The following is a 19,964-nucleotide window of genomic DNA, read 5'->3' as shown; positions in this document are numbered from 1 at the left end:
TTTGAATTCTTCGAAGGTTGATCCGAAGACTTGTCTTCAGTCGTGTTAGCCATAGGTGCGGAGAACTTTCTTTTATGCTTGTTCCCCTGCTCGGTAACGGGTTTCGACTTGGAAGAGACCATCGTATCATCATAGATACGAGCTGAATGAATGGCCTCGTCCAAAGTTTTACATTTGTTATTTTTAACCTGTAATCGGTACGAGTCGGGTAAACCAGCTACGAAAAACCCCAAAAGAGTAGTGGGATCCATCTTTGTAGCTTTCATCTGCAAGTCACGAAACTTCTGGAGGTAGACCTCATAAGTGAGGTGCTGCGAGGTCATAGTCAAAGCTGAAAACCGGGCAACAACATCATATTTATCCTCTTTCTTGAGGAATTCTTTCTTGAAAACGTCTTCAAATTGTGCCCAAGTCGTTGGCTTTGGGTTGAGTTCCTTCCACCAAAGCAAAGCTTTGCCGGACAGGAAACCTGCTGCTAACTGGATCTTCTTTCCATCATCATATGGATGAAACTGAAAGTGAACTTGCAACTTGTGTAGCCACGTGTCCACTATCTCCTTGGTTCGCTGCTTTTGCTCGCCCCCGAACAGTTCCGGAGTAATATTGGGGCCTAAAGCTGAAGCCAAGGTATCCATACCTGAGAAAGTAGAGAGGGTAGTGGTCAAAAGAGCGATGGAGTTCTACAAAGCTTGCATCTGGGCTGCGATTTTTGCCTGACGTTCTGTCGAAGAAGCTTCGAGAGCTACTTTGAACTCTTGGAAATCTGATTTTGACACAAGATCGTCAAAAAGATCGGCATCGGTACCTTCCGTAGCCTGCAAGCCTTTGCGTTCCACGAGGAACTCCAACTCTGATTCTTGGGTCGACATTGTGAAGAGGGTACGCGAAGAGAAAATTCGATCTTTGCACAATAAAAGTGCACGAGAACTTGAGAGCTTGAGAGCTTAAAAACTCGAGAACTTGGAGAGATCTTTTGTGTTGTTTTTTTTTTCTTGAATAAATATATATATATATATATATATATATATATATATATATATATATATATATTCTATTTTCTTTAAAAAAAATAAACACTATTAAACCTTGGAGAGGAGATGACTTTTAAATTTTTATAAAAAAATTTAAACTAAAAAAAATGAAAGCCCAAAAATAAATGAGTCCTTTCCTGTTCCCCCTCCCCCCCCTCGCCGGCGTGCTGGCTGGTTGCCATCGCTGACTGCTGACGTTTCTGGAGGTGGTGCCGTCGCCTGCGTCATCACCTCAAAGGCCTGGCCAGGGGGCCACGAGGGCTTGGGCGCCGGCCGTACTAGCCTGGGCTGGCTGCGCAAGCCTGGCCTGGCTTGGCGTAGGCGCTGCCTGGCCGCCTGGCTACGCAAGCCTGGCCGGCCTGGGGTGGCTGCGCAAGCCGCCTGTCTTGGCAGGCTTGGCCACCCGGCTGCCTACAGGCCTAGACCGCCTGGTTACGAACCTGCCCGCCTGCAACGCACCTACCCGCCTGCATACGCACTTGCCCGCCTGCGACGTCAACAAATCTCGGCCAGCAAACCCACTCGCCAGTGATCCAGCACTTCTCTCGCTCTCTCTCTCGTTCGAACCAGAAAAGCAAACGTGCTTTTTCTTCCTTTTTTTCTGTTTTCTCTCCCTGCAGGTTATGCGACTGCACAACAAAACAGGCCTCTTCTTTGCAAAAGCAATCAACCCTACTTAACTACCATCTCCCATCAACATGGGTGTCTTTGATGAAGGAAAAACACATACCAAATCTGAAAACTGCAGTATGCACAGAGAAACAGCAAGTTTTTTAACACATACCGTTCTTCGACCTCTTCTCCTCTACCTACCGACTTGCTCGTTCACGAGGTATGCTCTGATACCACTGTCAAATCCCCACGGATCCCCTCGTGATCGATCTTGGTTCGAAACTCGAATCCTGCAAACAAACGAACAACAAACAAGCAAGGGGGTGCAGGCCTGACTCACCTCCCAACCATGACAACCATGGGCCAGCCCACAGTCTTGGCTGTCCCCACCGAGCCACGAGCTAAGCTAACTAGGTTGACGTACCGACCAATCTCCTCCTCGCGACGTCCCATACCGCCACGAAGCTGCCCTCGCAGGCCTCGAGATTGCTGCTAGCCTCGGCTGCACAAAGCAGGTGCACGTCTGCACTAGATCTAGGCTCCAAGACCATAGAGCTCTCACAACTCGCGAGACTCTCTATAATACAATAACTAACCTTGGCCACCCTTTTATAGGCTCTTGGCCGGTCATCGGGCGTCCACACTTGGCCGCTCGCCCATCCATACTTGGGTGCCCGCCCGTTAGTATTTTCCTAACTCAGCTCGTCAATCAGCCTGCCTAGTTCCAAGCTTCCCCAAGCCTCAAAACTAGTCTTGTGTGCGTGTAGCACACGGTAGATACGCACTGTGCACATGACACTCTCTGTCCCCCCCCCCCCTCACTGGACCTTGCCAGCAACACAGACATCAGCCCCAGCTCAAGGAGATCTTGGAGAGGCACAGATCCACCTTCCCACGCCCATAACCCCATGCTTGATATCCTTGATGGCACCCTCCTCCTACTAGGGGGTTAGCTCCATAGGCAGAATGATGATGATGGCCCCATTTTGTATCATACGGCTTGGATTTGACATTCCCAACTCATAACTCTAGTTTTTATTTTCTTTTGTACCATGATGAGATTACATGGACACTATTGTATCACTTTTGGTCTCATAGACCCATTGGGTCTTTTGAAGACATTTACTATACCTCGAGCAGAGCGCATTTGCAGATTATGCCAGACGGGGGTAGAGACAGAGGAGCATTTTGTTTGCCAGTGTGGTGCTTTGCAGGAGATCAGGGCATGCTATCCTGAGGTTTTTAGAGGGACCACATCACTTAGACAGATCTAGGAGAGATCGGACCAGAGACAGCTAGGCAGACTACTACTAGCCCTACAAAGACACAGGGAGATCTTACTTCAGACAACCGCACATCATAGCGGAGGAAGACAGTCCCAGTTGACTGATTTCTTCTAGAGATTGGCACCAGTAGCCCAGCCACACACATTGGGAGTGACATCTCAGCAAGCAGAGGAGATTCGAGCTAGGCGACGACCCAGACTAGCTGGCTACCAGACACCACGGCTACACCACAGAGAGATCGCGGCCATCCGGTCTCGACACCAGCAGGAGGTCGAGGAGCAGCTGGCACATTTTCGCTCTGATCCAGGACACATGTTGTACTACTTGTTTGTCTCATAGGCCAATTTTGGCCTTTTGCAGACGTTAATATCTCTCTCTCTCTCTCTCTCTCTCTCTCTCTCTCTCTCTCTCGCCAATGCCAAAGCAACAACCATGCAGTGATCACCTTCAAGAAGGTATGAGGCTATGAATAAGAGAAGAGCTCACATGAGCACAGCTCAAGCAGAAGGAAGCAAAGTTAGGAAAGATGCAGGCATGTAAAGCGAATAATGGGCAATCCTCTGTGAAAGCAGGGCTATCATTCAGGAGTTCTGCACGCCTAAACTAAAAGTATCTCCTTCTTCGACCATGGATGCCTAACTAATGTTACTGTAGGTTTTCCTTCTTTGTAAGGCTTATGGCTCTTGATGGACTCTCAGTCAGAACCTTGAGAAATGTGCGAATAGTACGTAGGCTTCAAAAGTTTCATTCCCCAAAGAGGAGGTACTGTACACCTGTACAAATGAACATATATACTATCATACTACATACATGCATGCATACATACATTCGTACAACCATACATACACATACATATACAATATGTATAGTATCTATCTAAGTTTGTATATATATAATACATATGTATGCATGTGTGTGTGTGTGTGTGTGTGTGTGTGTGAGAGAGAGAGAGAGAGAAATGAAATGAAATGTTATATAACGTCTTCAAAAGGCCAAAGTGACCTATGAGACCAAAGTTACAACCATATGACATCTGATACACTATCTGGAAAAGAAAAGAAAGGACTGAAGGTAAGTATCTAGCCCTACAATACATCAGTAGGGAGCATCCGGAAGCAGCAACTAGGGAGAGTGGGAAGCTAATGCTACTAGTCAAAATGGGGTACATGAGTACATGGATACATGAATACATGAATACATGAATATGGGGGAGTACAAAAGTGACAGTGAGTACAACAGTATATGGCTGGAGTGGTAATCATCCTAGGATCTCTAGCATGGGTCTCTGCCGGATGGCCTGGATATCTGCCATAGTGAGATGCCTGGTCGGACGAGCCCGATGCCTCGCAATGATGCTCTGAATCCTCCGTTGTAGGCACCATCTCTGAAGTAAGGATCCGCAAACCCTCGGGCGTCTGGATCTGCCCAACTGGATAGCTCTCTCAACTAGAGTCCCACGGGGTGCCCACTGTTGGGCTGTCGGCTGTGTGTCCTCCCGGGTAGTCCCTCTAAAGAAGTCAGTAATCTGTCTCTGTGTGGACTCCCTGCCAGTCGGGCGTCTGCTCCTCATAATGGACTCTCTGAGCCTACGGATCTCCAGGAGATAAAAACCCAAGCATCGCTGATCACAATAGTCCATGACTCTAGCCAGTGGTCCAAATCCCTCTCTGAAAAGGCAATGGTAGCGCCCTCGAATCTCATAATATGCTGTGCAACGATAGATGTAGTGCTCCTCCGTCTCTGGCTCTATCCAACAAATCTGACATATCCTGTCCCCTGGAGGTATGCCTCTAAATCTGCCTGTCTCTATCTCTAACTGATGTGAAGAGGTGCGGATCTACCCAATGGCGCACCTCAATCCATGAGACAAATGGTATCCATGTAGCTCGGTATAAGTATAAAGCCATCCTCAGTGGTGCGGAGAAGATGGTCTCTATAGAAAGCCATCTTTGTCCCTAACTCCTGTGAGGGCTCTAGCCATGTCCTCCTAGTATCCTTTTGAATGAGGTCCTGTCTGATGACTCTACTAATCTCAGAATGTGTCAAGGTGAGAGAGGGTGCCTCTAGAGAGTACTGGAAGGGTGGAAGTCTGTCTAAGCTGAACCCGTGGAGCTCAAACCAGGATGCTATCTGCGCATACCAACATGAAGTGTCTCCCTCCATGGCTAGCTGATGAGAGGACTCTAAAGCAAGTCATGCATACCGGTGTCGGGGAAGCTCCCAGGTGCTATGAATGAAGGACACTGATCTGGTGGTGCTCCCATCTCGGCTCGGATAATCTCATGCGGTACCGAGGCCTTAGCCCGAATCATCCTGGAGATCATGGACACAAGTGGTCTCTCCATCGATCTCCATCCATCGTATGTGCGTCCTGATCGACTGTGACGATCTAGGCTAGGCACCCAGATCTGTACTCCATATAGCATAGCCAATGTGACCAGCGTGTCAAAAAGCCACAGCTTAGTGCATGGCTCCTGAAACTATACCTGTGAGCACATCCTCTCTAGACCTCCTAGTGCTGCATATCCTCTAGTCAATCTGGCCTCTGCTGCCCCCCTCATGGAAAATGTGGGCCCAATGAACACCACTCCAAGATATGTGTTTGAGTCAACATGCTCCACTGTCTCCTGCCCATATGTGAAAATAGGCGCTGATCTCCAGACCCACTGAGCTGTAGTGTTAAACACCATAACCTGAGCCCACTGTCCTGTGCATAAGCATGTAAAGTATCCAAGTGCCTCTGCATACCCTCTGGTGAGTCTGCTATAAGCACAATATCATCAGCATATAAGAGCAGAGGTATCCAAGTGCCAGCCAACTGGGCTCCTATGTCCCCTCGTGTCCCAATATAATCAGAGATCTCATCAATGTATAGTCCAAATAGAGTCGGAGAGAGCGGGCAGCCCTGTTTCACCCCTATAGTGGAGTGTACTGGCTGGGAGAGACCCTCTGAAGTCGAAGAGAGAGAGAGAGAGAGAGAGAGAGAGAGAGAGAGAGAGAGAGAGAATGCAAGGTACCATACATTAAAAACAATATGGGTCATCACTAACCCTGCCATCCAGGTTTCTAAGGTACCATACATTAAAAACAATATGGGTCATCACTAACCCTGCCATTCAAAGCATCACCCTACTGGACAAGATGATTGTTACACGACTTCTTCCAGGTCCTGTGTAACTACTTGGCCCTCCTAGCTCTATTCACATGATGGAACCCTTGCCCGGACACATGATTAGTGGAAGAAGGCATGGGGACAAGGACCATAAGGTTTATACATGGAAAAGCGCCAGTTTTGGTCAAAAAGTAGAGAACACTGGGGTTACTCCTGGAAGAACTCCTCGTCGAGCCATACGGCTTCGTGGGTGCCTCGATCTCGGAATTTCGTATAGAACTGACGAATCCGTCGACCGGAACCATGCTTCCATCGATGAAGAAGGATCTGGTCAGGCTCAATCACTTCTGCCTCGTCTACCACGTCTGGCTGCTGTTCATCTCAAACATCAAACACTTCTAGACCAACATATGGTTTTAGCCAAGAAACATGGAAAACATCATGCATTGTCCAACTGGCAGGCAATTTTAACTTCATGGAGACATCACTTAACTTTTTGACTATTGGAAAAGGGCCAAAACTATGGAATGAAAGCTTGGGACAATGTTTGCCCACTTGTTTCAATCTTTGTTTCATGATGCACTGAGAGACCCAATCCCCTTCCTTGAAGTGGATATCTCGTCTAAACTTACATGCCTGTCTGTGAACTGAATGATGGCCAGGCTCAAAATTGAGGGCCAACCTGGGTTGAGTACCAAACTCTGCGGAATCGACATACTAATCTTCTAAGTCTTTTCCAGAGATGTTGAGAATGGTAGACTCTTGACTGGTCGGGATGCTGGTCTTTCTACTAAGAACATCTGCTACTGGGTTATGTTTACCAGGGATGTACTTGATCATTCCTCCAACCTGGTGGAAGAGCTGACCCTGTCTAGTGTGCTGAGCACTCCACTGGGCACTTGGCATCGTCGGGAGCCACTTAAGTGCTTGGTGGTCTGTGGTGGTGACTGTGAAAATGTGTCCATAAGGAACATGTTTCAAATGTTTGAGAACTGACTGCTGTTCTAGCTTGCCCTTGAAAGTCTTGGAAAGACGAGGGAAACTTGCTAGGAGGTTCTGCTAACTGTGGGATACTGGGTAGGAGATCATCCTTAAAAATGTCTGAATGAGAAAGGAGATCTGCTAACTGAGGGACTGAAGATGATGAGACAGCGGTTATTGATGAGATAGAAGTTGTCTGAGCATAAATTAATGCTCCTTCTGCTCCCTTGCATATAGCTCGTCGAGCCTGGAGATGAGAAATCATAGGAATGCCAAGAATGCTCCTATCCCCCCGAATCATGACAGGCTCAGGAAAACCTTTAGAGATAATAAAGGTGTCCTGCCCCCAATTGGGAATAGGTTCATACTGACGAAACCACTGGATTCCTAAGATCATGTCACATCCCAAAAGAGGAGAGACAATGAAATCTCGTTGGAATGAGGCCTTTTGAACTTGAAAAGAAAATTGTTGTGCCTTCTGAGAGATGTGGGTGCGGAGACCAGGTGTAAACTCGTCTACCTCCAAATGATAGGGCACTAAGGTACAGCTCATGTTGGTAGCCAACTGGGGAGAGATGGCATCCTCAGAACTGCCCATGTCAAAAAGGATTATGGAACTGTCGGCCCTTGGCTGAGCCATAAGCTCGGATCAGGCTTTTCTGTGTGGTTGTTGCCTCACCCTCCTGCTTAGCATCAAGTACCACGGATGGCATGGACTGCATGGAAGGTAAGATCTGAACCGCATTGGTGGTAGCAGACAGGTCTGGAGGAGCGGGGGATACTGCGGCAACTGTGGCAGAAGGCTCTTTGGAGGCTTGCTCCGCTTGTCTTTTTGGACAATCCTTCTTACCATGTCCAATGGTATGACAGAAAAAACATCTGTTTTCTGACTGATACTGTTTTTGCGCCTCTGGAGGAAGATAGCCTCCAGTGATGCCTGCTTGAGCCTTTTCCTCAGGGGTCTTCTTAGGCTTGGATTCCTTACCCCCTGAACTAGAGCTAGGACTGTTGTCTCTCTTAGTGTCTTTAGAAGACGAATTACCCTTCCCTGTCTGTGCAAGTGATTGCTGCTGCTGGGGTTTGGTACTGGACTGAGATGCCTGCTTGGGCTTGCCCCCGTTAAGCTTCATTTCTTCATTCTGAGCGAGAGTCAGATCCCGGTCATATGTACTTGGTTCAAAGTTACGAACTGTGAACCGAATGTTAGAGTCCAATCCACGAATGAATTGCTCCATCTTAACCTGCTCAGATAACCCTAACTGATGTGCTAAAGTAATAACCTTACCGGAAAACTGAAGCACTGGGGATCCGTTCTGTCTGAGTCCATAGAACTCGTCTTTCAGACCGGTCATGTACTGGGGCGGGAGAAATCTGGTCTTCAGGTCATGGACAAAGATGTCCCAATCAAAGGCTGTGACACCTGTGGCCTGGTCTGTATGAATACTAGACCAATGCTGCCACCAAGTGATTGCCTCACCAGTGAGATGGGGAGCCGCTAAGTGGACTTTGTCTTGAGGGTCTGTGATCCTAGCTAATGGAAAATGAGCATTAAACTGATGAACAAATTGATTAACTGATGAATGATCACACTTACCATCATACTTACTGAAGTTTGGTTGACTGCGAATGATGATGGTTGATGCTGCTGCAGGCTACTGGCTGGTGACACCTATGACTGGGGAGACTGAGGAGAGCTGCTGATACCTCAAGTGTATGGCCTCCTTTTCTCGTTGGTGTTCGAGTAACATACGTTCTCGATCAAGCTCACGTTGGTGTTCCCGAGCGGCGAGGTCAGCTTGATGCCGGTCTTCGTCGATCCTGCGTTGGGTTTCCTCATAGTCCCGTCTTTCTTCTTTTTCTCTTCTCCTTCGGGCCTCGTCCTCTCTCCTTTGTTGTTCCATCTGAAAGAAGAGGGAGATGTAGTCGGGTGCTGCTGGAGGTGTAGAAGGACGTGCTGCTGCTGCCTCCAAGAGTTGGAGACACTCCATGAGTAGCTGGTTCTGAGCTCTAAGAAGAGCTATGGTGTCTGCTGTAGGCGGAAGAACGAGGTCTCCTTCGGGGGAGACGTCTTCCGGCTGATGAGTACTCTCTCCTGTAGACATGATGCTGAAGTCGGTGGTCATGCCAGAACGCAATCTAACCATCCAAGGATGCCCCCACACTAGGATACGGTGTGTGTGGACAATCTGAATCTGATACCAATGTGATATGCAACGAAAGTCTTTGTATTGGAAGATCCTGTCACACAAATGCTCACACCGTCTTCTGTATCTTGAGTTTCGTGAGTTTAGCAATCCATTTCAATACTTCAAACTTTAAAGAGTTGAGAGAGAGAGATATGAGAACTGTACACCAGATTGGGTCCCGAATTACCCACTGAAGGGCCCCCTATCCCGATAACGAGATAGTATTTACTTTATTTCTTTAGAGAGAATGACTGTGGACTGTAGATAAGCCAAACGCAAGATCTCGGAGGATCGGAGAGTGGCTGATCTGTACACTGCTGTAGAAACACCTCGATGACCTGATCTCGAGCCTATGCACTCTTCCCAAGGGCATGAGGAAGGGCTGCACACCTGAGGCTAAGAGAAGAAGAAGGTGGACTGTTCTACACTATGTTAGAATGCTGAAAACACTTATGAATGCTGTGTTACCTTCACCAGATGACTGCTGCATGCATGGATGATGCACAGAAGGCTGGATACTGATGCAAACTGCTGATTCAGGGCTGAGAACTGCTGCAAACTGTTGATTCAGGGCTGGAAACTGCTGTGGACAGAAACGCAGACCTGTAGGGAAGCTCCTGAACTGAAAACGCAGGTGTTCTGAGGCTGCTGGACAGAAACGCAGAGGATCTGATGCTGCTGGACAGAAACGCAGGTAATCTCATGCTGGACAGATGCAGAAAACACTGGCTGAACCCTGGCGTTGAACTGGGGCTGATCTATATGCTGAATCTAGGCCTGAAGTGATGCTGAATACAGGCTGATTGGAGGCTGAGGGTAGGCGCCTAGGGCTGACTGAAGCAAGGGGTTCTCAAGGGCTGGAGAAGCAAGCTTATGAGCTCCAAGGGCTGGATTAGTCTAGGACTAAAGGCAAGGATACTCCTAGGGCTGAGGAGGAGAGCTCTTAGCACAATGAAGACTGAATGAGAAAACAAGCTCTATGCAAGCCTATTTATACTAACTCGAGGTTGGTCATTTAATAAAGTTTATATTTATAAATGCCCAATAATGCAAATAATGCTAAATAAATACTAATAAATATGGGAAAAATACCAGATAAATCCGAGTAAATTCCCTAAGGCTTCGGGGATGTTCTAAATGATGCACAAGCATATGAATGCATATTATGCAGGATGCAGAGTGCTTTCTGATGCAAACCCTAAGGCTTCTACTGACTCTACATGCATGAATGATTCTCTCCAAGTGGGTTAGGGGACTTGACTGACTGACTGACCCGCTAAGGCTGAGGAATGACCTACGTAGCTCGTGCCTGACTTATCTTGGACTGAGGATGTACAATGGGGTCACGACGTACGACAATTATCATCCTATTGGGTTCTAAAACTGTACAACTGTTGCACTTCTGATGATGAGCCATCTTGTCACCATGCACTGAGTGCATAGTGCATGTGACACCAGATGAGCAGATGACGCCACAGATATGGGGAAAGACTAGATGCACAAGCTCACCAGACAGGGCTAGTACTTGGAACATATGGATATGCTTGGAACACTTGCATTTCGCAGTTGAGGACAATAGCGATATAAGAGGGAGGGAATGTAACTATTTGGCTCTCCTAGCTCTATTCACATCATGGAACCCTTGCATGGACACACGATTAGTAGAAGAAGGCATGGGGACAACCACCATAAGGTTTGTACACAAAAAAGCGTCAGTTTCGGTCAAAAAGCAAAAAGTCGAACTGTGTTGATCGCCCACTGGCAAGAGGAGACTGAACCGGACCAAAAGCAAAAAGCCACTTTAGGCTCTCCTCAAGTATAAAAGAAGCATGAACCTTTCTCAGATGATCATCATTGTTGAAGGGTGTGTGAAGGTCTTCATCATCATCTAGGCATGGCCATCATCATTGAAAAATTGAGGATGATCATCATCATCGATAAGGCAATGAGCTCATCATCAACACCATCATTGAAGCGTGGAGCTGATCTGGCCGCCTGAAAATTCTGATATACGACTTTCGTTCTTCTGGCTGCCACCGACCCGTGAGCTGCCAGCACCACCACCACCACCAGTACCTGGCTGCTGCGCCTATCCGCTGTCACCAATCACTGCCTACACCTGCTGTCCACCCGCCACCTATTGTGTACTGGGCACTGCCACTTGCCACCAGCATCACCACCACCTGCTGCACCTGGTTGTGGAGCCGTCTAGCCACCTGAACCGTCAGAGCCTGCCACCACCCAGTTATGTGCTACCCAACAGCACCACCATTGCCACCGCCACTTGTACAAGCAACACCACTTGAACCACCTGTGCTGGCTCCCGCCACCCACCTGTGTGCTGCCATCGTCGCCGCCAATGCTTGGACGCTGCTGCCACTTGTGTGCCGCCACCACCGACTAGAGTTACCGCTGTTTGACAGCATCACTAACACTGCCACCTGCTGTTTTGGGCACTATTGATTCTGTTGTGCTGCCCGTGGGATTGATCCGGTTCATACAATTCTTTATGGTCTTGTGTGGGCTGTTTCTTCTTCAGTTTGGACGACAAGACTACAATTGATCATCATATACTTTGTCATCTACGCATACCACCTGTGTACCTGGTGTACCAGCTTGGGCTTCTTGGATTTGGACTTGGAAATGGACTTGGATATTGATCTGGTACTAGCCCAGTGAAAGATTCTTGTGGGTCATCCCCATGGTGTGCTCGCCATCAGGATCACATGCCTCGACATCGACCTCGACTTCAACTTGGGTTTCTACATTGGCATATTTAATTGCTTTTGTATTCATTGTTGTATTGATCTTGGCTTGTGAGCACGTGGATTATTCCTGAATAAATTCTTGAAAGGGGGCAAGGCCTTTTCCCCGCTCAGTGTGTATGTACTGTGCAAAGTTCCCTGAACCTTTCTCCCTCTCCATCTCTCTATCTTCTCTCTCTATATTTCTATCTCTTGGATACATGGTGGAATTTGTCAAAGCACGCCCCGCTGGGCTTACATGGTGAGCCTTGGAAGGACTTCCTTTTGGCCTAGATTTCAGCCCATACTGCAAGCCTGGGAGGGGGGACCTTGGCTGCACAGCACTAGATGGATCTTCATAGAGATGCGGGCCTACGGCTTTAGTCCAGCTTTTGAGGACAGATTTGCAACTAGCCTACTCCGAGCTTGAGATCACCTTAGGCCGGCCCTTCAACAGTCATCTCCAATAGCCTCGAAGAAGCGTCTTCGGCAACTCCGATCTGGAATCCCTGAACCGTTTACCCAGTGGCCACATGTTGGGGGCTCGACCTCATGTATCATGGGGAGTATTGAGCATAGGACCTGCTAGGTCCCTTGGAGATTGGATTGCATTCAGACAGCATCCTGCGGAGGCTTAGGAGAGAGGCTTGGCTGGGATCCAGGGTAGAGACAGACTCGGCCTCGACATGGACTCTGCTATTCCCCAAAAGTGACTTACCCCTATCCCAGACCCAGCCCCCCCACTTTGGCTAGGCTGGACCTAGGGGAGTGGACTTGGCGTGATCCCGCGGACTGGCAGGAGACACTGGGTACCCCTTTCTTCACATACACCGCGCGACTAGGCAGGATTCATATGCTCGAGGTTGAGGGCACCCCGACAGCAACAACACACTGGCAGTCACAGGGCCTCTCACAACATTTTCTCTCAGATTTTTGGAAGAGGCTACGAGACAGTTTTTGGCCTCGAAAGATCACCCTCCTATGTGAAGCCCTCGCGGATAGAGGCCACACAGGTTCACATGTGTGAAAATCAAGGGCTGTTTCTGGGGCAGTTTTGGAGGAATCTGGGACAGTTTTGCAAGCTCTTTTTGGGCTGGTTTATGTCTCTGTTTTGGGGCTGATTTGGCACGGAACTTGGGGCTGTATTGGGCTCTGTACCGGGCTGTTTCATGGACAGTTTATGGGCTGATTTTTGGGACTGTTTTGAGACAGTTTTTGGATGGCCTTTGGTGCTGTGTTTTGTCTTGGCTTTGGATAGATATCCGAGCAAGAGATTTGTGCTGATGCTTTGTGGAAAATCTGGTGCTGTATGCACCCGCACCTTGGTATCTTGTAAAAGCTTCTATGTGAATAAAGAAGTTCCTCAGGAGGGCCAGCCGTTCCAGCTTAGTGCAGTGTTATTATATTGTTTATTGTTCTTCCGATGTGTCTTCATGATCTGTCTGGTATTTGAAGTGTTGATCTGTTATTTATTGTTCCGGGTCTCGACTTCCTACTTGTGACAGTGGTATCAAAGCAAAGGCTTAGGTAGACGCATCATCATCATCAACATCAACATCACTAGCATCACTAGCAACATCATGGGAAGACATGGGGGCCTGTCAACAGCTGGGAGCAAATACTCTGTCCGCTGGCAACAGAACCTTGTGTGGCAGGCAGCTAGGTGGTGACACAGTGGGCAGTAGGTGTGGGCAAAACAAGAAGGTGAAAGTGCTGCAGTTTCAGCATTTTATGTGATTTTTTGTCCACATAACAAGCCGACAGCATTAGCAGCTGGCCAACCCGCATCCCTTACATATATATAAGCAGAAGGCATAATTCAGCAATGGGCAAGCCATTTTCATCAAGTCATAATCATCATTCTGTACTCTAGAAGTCATGTAAGAGGCCAGAGGTCACCCCACCGGGGCTGACCAAGGGTCTAACCATGTACATACATTAAGTCACCTTTTAAAATACAAGAAAACCATAACACCAATCTCTCACTTCTTCTCTCTCCTCTGTCTTAATGATGTTTAATTAGTAGCTTGTTCTTAATGTTGTGGATTAGTACAGCAAGGCTTCCACACATGCAACATTGATATTAGAGCATTCAAGCTCAGCCACTAGGCATAGTCCCAAGGAGGTGCATAGATCCAACACAAGCATGTAGTAGGACAGCAGATGGAGTGGTCTACAACACGTGAAGCTAGAGGAAGCATTCCTTGAGGGTATGTACGCAGAACCAATACATCATTAAGCTCTCAGATCAGTCCCAAAGGCCAAGCAACAATCATGATCAGTTCTGGTAGGTGACCCGCTCGCTATGTTAAGGGTTAAAAAAAAGCAGGCAAGGGGACAACAATTGAAAAGATGCTCAATTCTTCAGCAAGCCTTGGAAGTGGAGATCAGGAGTGAACGTGTTCAAACAAAAATATCGGTCAAAGTTAAAGTCAGTAGCAGTCTAGGGAGGAAGGATGACGGAGTGTCCACCCCGTCATCAAGTTTAGCACAAGAGAATGTCACATGCACACCCATGCCATGGCTAATCATCTGCATGAACAATCTTAATCCCTGACTAATCCAAAAGTTAGGACAACATATAGGCATCAGTCATAGTATCATCACCAATAGAAGAATCAACACATCATCATCATCATCATCATCAGCATCACTAGCAACATCATGGGAAGACATGGGGGCCTGTTGATTGTTTGCCTGTGGCTACACCAATTGAGATAGGTGCCAAGATAAGCATTCAAGATTCTAGTGAGTCTTTTGATCAGACACTATATCAGCATGATGTTGGATGCTTGATGTACTTATGCAACACGCGGCCTCACATTCAGTATGGGGTCTCATAGTTGAGTAAATTTATGCATTGCCTAGGTACTAGGTATTGGCAAGCTGTCAAGCGGGTTTTCCACTACTTAGAGGGTACCCAGTTCCTTCGATTGTTCTATACCCAGTTCCTTCGATTGTTCTATCCCAAGGGGGGGAGTCATAGATGCATGTCTTCAGTGATTCAAACTTGGCAGGGTGTTACAACACCAGAGTGTCCACTAGCCAATTTTATTTCTTTCTTGGTGGTTCATGCATATCATGGCTTAGCAAGAAACACAACATAGTGGCCCAATCAAGATGTGAGGCTGAGTACATGGCAGCATTTACAGCTACCCTTGAGTGTGTGTGGCTCAGCCACCTTTTAGAAGATCTTAGTGTTGGACAGCACTCATCCACTCCTATCTACACTCTCTCTCAGAGCGCATTGGCGGTTGCGAGGAACCCAGTGTTACATTGTCACACAATGCACATTAGGTTGCATTACCATTATGTCAAGGAAAGGCTCCATGCAGGCAAGATCATCTTAGTGTATGTCTCTACACATGACAACATGGCATATTTGTTCACGAAAGCAAAGGTTGAAGTTTTCCGCAAAGCTTTAAGCTTATTGCCTTTCGGGGATTGATCAACCATATCCCTGTACATGTTCACGTCATCACTCCATGGGGGCTTGTAGACTTCTATGTCATGGGCAGTGGTGTGTGAACACTCTAGGACCAGCCGGGGCACTTTTTCCCTTACTAGAGGGTTTTTTCCCCGTGCACAGGAACACCCTCTTATTTCACTTATGGTGTGTCTTTATACTTGGCTTTTTGGTACTCACTTCAAGGAAATCTGCTGGAGTTGTGTGCCATTTCTCCCTCACGACTGCTCTACTATCTGTGTGTATGTTTGTACTGTGTACTGCTGCTGCTAACCCCTAAGACAGGTCCAACAGTTATGTCACATGCACTTAGGATCTCCATGGCAACTACAGGTGTCACCACACTCACTCCATATTGAGGCATACAGAGAGTTGCAATCCACACATAAGAATCGAGATCTGCAAATATGCTAAGTATGTGGCATGCACCGGATTGAAACTGAGGAGCATGCCATTCTGTGGTGAGGACCCAGACCCAAATCAAGACCCTTAAGACTCCTCACATCATTCTTTCACACGCACAGTGCATCATAGCCCTAAAGCTCAGCATACAAGATCGCCCTGCTGGGCAACATCACACCCAGAGAGACATTCCTCCTCCATGACAGGCGGCCATTTTTATATATAATGGAAATCCACAACTTTGGATCCATCACAGAGTGAGATCTTGAGAGAGATATGTAATCCAATCACGCTTTGACATACTACACCTCGGTTGACCATTCCTATCTACTAGGCACACTTCTTAATTTTCACTTCTCATTATTAGCAAGCTACTTCAAAAGAAAAAAAAAAGTTAATGTACGAATAAGGATACCTTGAAAACAACACCTGTCTTGTAGCACTTGTCTAATGTGATGTTATTGACTTTGCCTGAACCACACGTTTTGGTATCATAAATACCTAAACTTAAGAAATTACTTGAATAAACAGGTATAGAAAGTTTTTAAAATTGGTAAAATGAAGGCAGGAATGAGTACAAACACTTTGTACAAGAACATCATGCATACCTTGAATTTGGATTACAGAGTCCTTGCAGCCAAAAATGTAGACTGATTGCCATGCATTGCATTTGCTTATAACCAAGCTCTTATTTCCAATTTGATTTTCGATAGCCCACCTACATCATAAAAATGCAGGTAAATATATCAACTCAATCCTCCAAACCTCTGAACTGTGTGAGAGAAAGTTCTCTAAGAACCTACGCATGGCTGCGTAAGTCAAAAGACAACAAAAACTTGGGTCCACAAGGATTAACATAGCCAACCAGCAATTGGATGAACAGCATTGGTCTACCCAACTTTCTTCTCAAAGTAGTGCAAATCTTCAAAATATCTTATGCACAAAAAAACAACCTAGCAATATCATGTGCATCCTGCACTTGGATGCCACAGGGACATGTTGTACAGTCAAGTGCAAGGACCTAAGGACGAATACTGCAATTTGCGATCGCTAGTGCATCTCCAAAGTTGGACAAGTCATGTCATGCAAGTCCTGCGGTCTTTGTAAACCACTTGTATGATGTAATGCAGTACACAGGTTCCAGCAACTTATAGGCACTTGCCCACCACCAGGATGCGAGTCAAGACAATCAAAGCCTGGTCCAGGTGTGAAACACAAAGTCCCTGAGTAACTAACACTAGCAAGAGCAATCTTTTGGAGGCTGAGGAAGAGGGCACGTGGGCCAATGGAGATGTCATTTGGGCACCCTGGTCTGCCAACTAAGAGGCAGGCTGCCTTGCACCGAACAGCCCAAGGGTGGGCAGTAGGGCCAGCCTAGTACCCATGACCAGTCCTAAGAGCAGGTCGGGCAGGTTGGAGGCCATCACCCAGAACCCTCACAACGTGGTGCCAGTGGGCCCAAATTGCCATGACTAGTGAAGGTCTTCTCAAGAATTCTTCACCTTCGCTCCGAAGGGGGGTTTGTTGCGTATTTTGAAGCTTCACATGTGTGTTCATTACCCATGTTTGTATACCTGTGTGTGTTCGAGTGTATACATCCTCTAAAGGGCTAAGTATATGTATGTCCACCCTGTGTGTGTGTGACTTTATTCATATGTACGAGTATGTGAACACCTCTTATGTTTGGATAAGATAAGTGTGTGTGAAACCACTCTTATGAGTGGCTAGAGTAAGTGTGCCATGTGGAACACACCTATTAGTGTGTCATATTTGTAAGGGTCAAAAGATAAGGTTTGCCACCTATAAAGGCATGTACTTGGTGTACTTCATACCAATCAATCCAATACACATTGAGTCGTGCAATCATCTCTCTCTACAACAGAGTTTCTCTCTCTAACTCTCTCTCTCTCTCTCTCTCTCTCCATAGATCTGCATAGCATGCTTGTACTACCCCTTCAGCATATAGAGATGCATCTTGCCGTAGCACTCCATCCACATCCCCACCCCCCTTATATTGTTTGTATATGGGCTCCACCGATCCATGATGATTCACAGTTGTATCCAGACACATGCACACTTTTTCTTTTGTTTCTTTTCTTCCGATGACCAAAAGAACACAGTTGTATTATTTTTTTGTCTCATAGGCCGACTTTGGCCTCTCGTAGACGTTAATATATCTTTCTCTCTCTCTCTCTCTCTCTCTCTCTCTCTCTCAACCTATACACTTCCACCATGGAGCCCTTCAAGCCACCATAGTTGCATGTACTCCTGGGAACCCTAACTCTAGCCTTGGATTCTACATCCCCCCCCCCCTTTGAACAAATGTCAATGTAGACGTTTTTTGCAACGCCGGCGCCAAGCAATGGACGCTTGGCCAGTCATTTTAGGCCCGAGGGCAGGCCAGAGGGCCCATGAAGACTTCAATGTGTTGTAGAAGGCTTCAAATCAGAAAAGCCCAAATTCTGGTATATGCAAGGACTTCAATTTTGCCCCAAATTTTTTGGGATTGCAGAGGCTTCAATAAAAATTTGATGATAATGCTTCAATTTCGCAGAAAGACCCAAATTTATTGGAATGCAAGAGCTCCAATTAGATGATTTTTACCTTAATTCGTTTTTAAAAAAATGAATCGTGCAAGTACACATGATGTTTTCATCTCCACCATGCCTTATCCTTAAATTGATTTGGACCAGCTCTCGTGTCGAAGGAGACGACTTCTTTAGTGCTTTGAAACACAATCAATAGAGCAGTTGGTGACGGGCTTGGGCTGCAGGTTGTCGTGTAAGAGCAACAGCGATTGTGGTCAGCAGGCGGAAGAGAAGCTCTGGCCAATGAGCAGAAGCGACCCAAGAGGTGGCGGAGGAACTTGACGTCGACACTGAAATAAGGTAGTCGAATTGACGTGGCCTCGTAATTTAAACCTTTGTAAGTTATAAGCCAAGGTAAGGGTGTCGATATGTGGCAAAGAGCTAAAGCCACAGGTAGCGTGAAAAAAACAAACACACTCGTGACCAAGCTGGAAGGCCGACGACGAACAGTGCTCTAGAGACGACGGTCACTACAGCAGATCGCGAGAGATTGAAGCAAGTTACCCACATGTAGCCAAGCAGTGATGTGCAGGTCCACATAGGTGCGAATGATGGCTCAGCTAGCGAAGACAAAGAGGGATGAGTGACGAGCTTGCAAATACCCTTGAATATGCACACGGAGCTTGCCTATGATTGCACTTCTTTGCCCACAAAAGGGACTTCAGCCTCAATTTGGGGTCCTAGTCTCCTACATCATGCCCAAAGCAACGGCCATTTAAATAGAGATGAAGTTATCCATGGCACAATCATCAAACATAAAGAGAATGGGCTGATCCTTGATTTGGCCCCAAGATTTGCATGCCACCCTTCCATTGCCTTCACGACTAGAATTCCCTTGCACATCGGGAGCTGCATGCACATTCACTTTAGGTTCTTGTTGTTTTCATTCTTCTTACATTGAGGACATTCTCTAAACGTATGGTCTTTGCTCCCACATGCAAAGCACTTCCCTTCCTTCACATATTGATCCCTTCGCTCTGGTTTAAGTCCAAACTTGTGCCTTTTGTTGGGGTTGTCTTTGGTAGAAGTATTCTTAGCTTTTCCCTCATGTTAGACCTCTTTCGAGACCCATTAAGGTGGCTGTCCACCTTTTTGCATGTTTTGGACAGCCTTCTCTATGCCCTTGTTACCGCGCCCATCCTTATTGGATTGCTTGATCATTTGTTTTAGTTGCTCGATGGCAGGAGTAGACGCTATGAGCTGTTGCAAAGTTTGATTTGAATAAAGTTCCAACCCTGATTGATAGATGGGATGTAAGCCTAACTCAAACTTTCGTTTCTTCTCTTGATCACTAATATGCATAAACGGTGGTACCTCCAAGAGAATCTTCCAAAACTTTGACACATATGCCTAAGCCGATTCACACTTCTTTTGATCTACATTGTCCCACTTCTTTATAATCTTCTTTACTACATTAGGAGGCAAGAATTGGGCATAAAATTGCTCCTTAAACTCATCCCAAGTAGCAATGGGATCCGGAGAAAGATTTTTGAAGATCCACCAATGGGCAATTGTGCCCTTCAAGAACACACACACGTCTTATCTTAAGACTTCTC

At 46.7% G+C, this 19,964-nt stretch overlaps 1 protein-coding gene across 1 annotated transcript in view; it reads right to left on the bottom strand.

Annotated features, from left to right (window-relative positions):
* The window catches only part of LOC147618758 (cyclase-associated protein 1-like), an 80,768-nt gene that overhangs the window by 22,694 nt on the left and 38,110 nt on the right, over positions 1–19,964 (bottom strand). Inside the window, exons 6-7 of the mRNA XM_086773799.1 lie at positions 16,429–16,538; positions 16,236–16,291 (exon numbers count right to left, since the gene is read on the bottom strand). Coding sequence (XP_086629925.1) covers positions 16,236–16,291; positions 16,429–16,538 — 166 coding nt within the window. The remainder of the gene's footprint in view (positions 1–16,235; positions 16,292–16,428; positions 16,539–19,964) is intronic.

Source organism: Cibotium barometz, chromosome 34 (assembly GCF_041138505.1).
Source record: "Cibotium barometz isolate CiBa-2024 chromosome 34, ASM4113850v1, whole genome shotgun sequence".
NCBI classification, from domain to species: Eukaryota; Viridiplantae; Streptophyta; class Polypodiopsida; order Cyatheales; family Cibotiaceae; genus Cibotium; species Cibotium barometz.
Note: the sequence above shows the minus strand (reverse complement) of the source record. Positions and strands in the feature narration are given on the sequence as shown.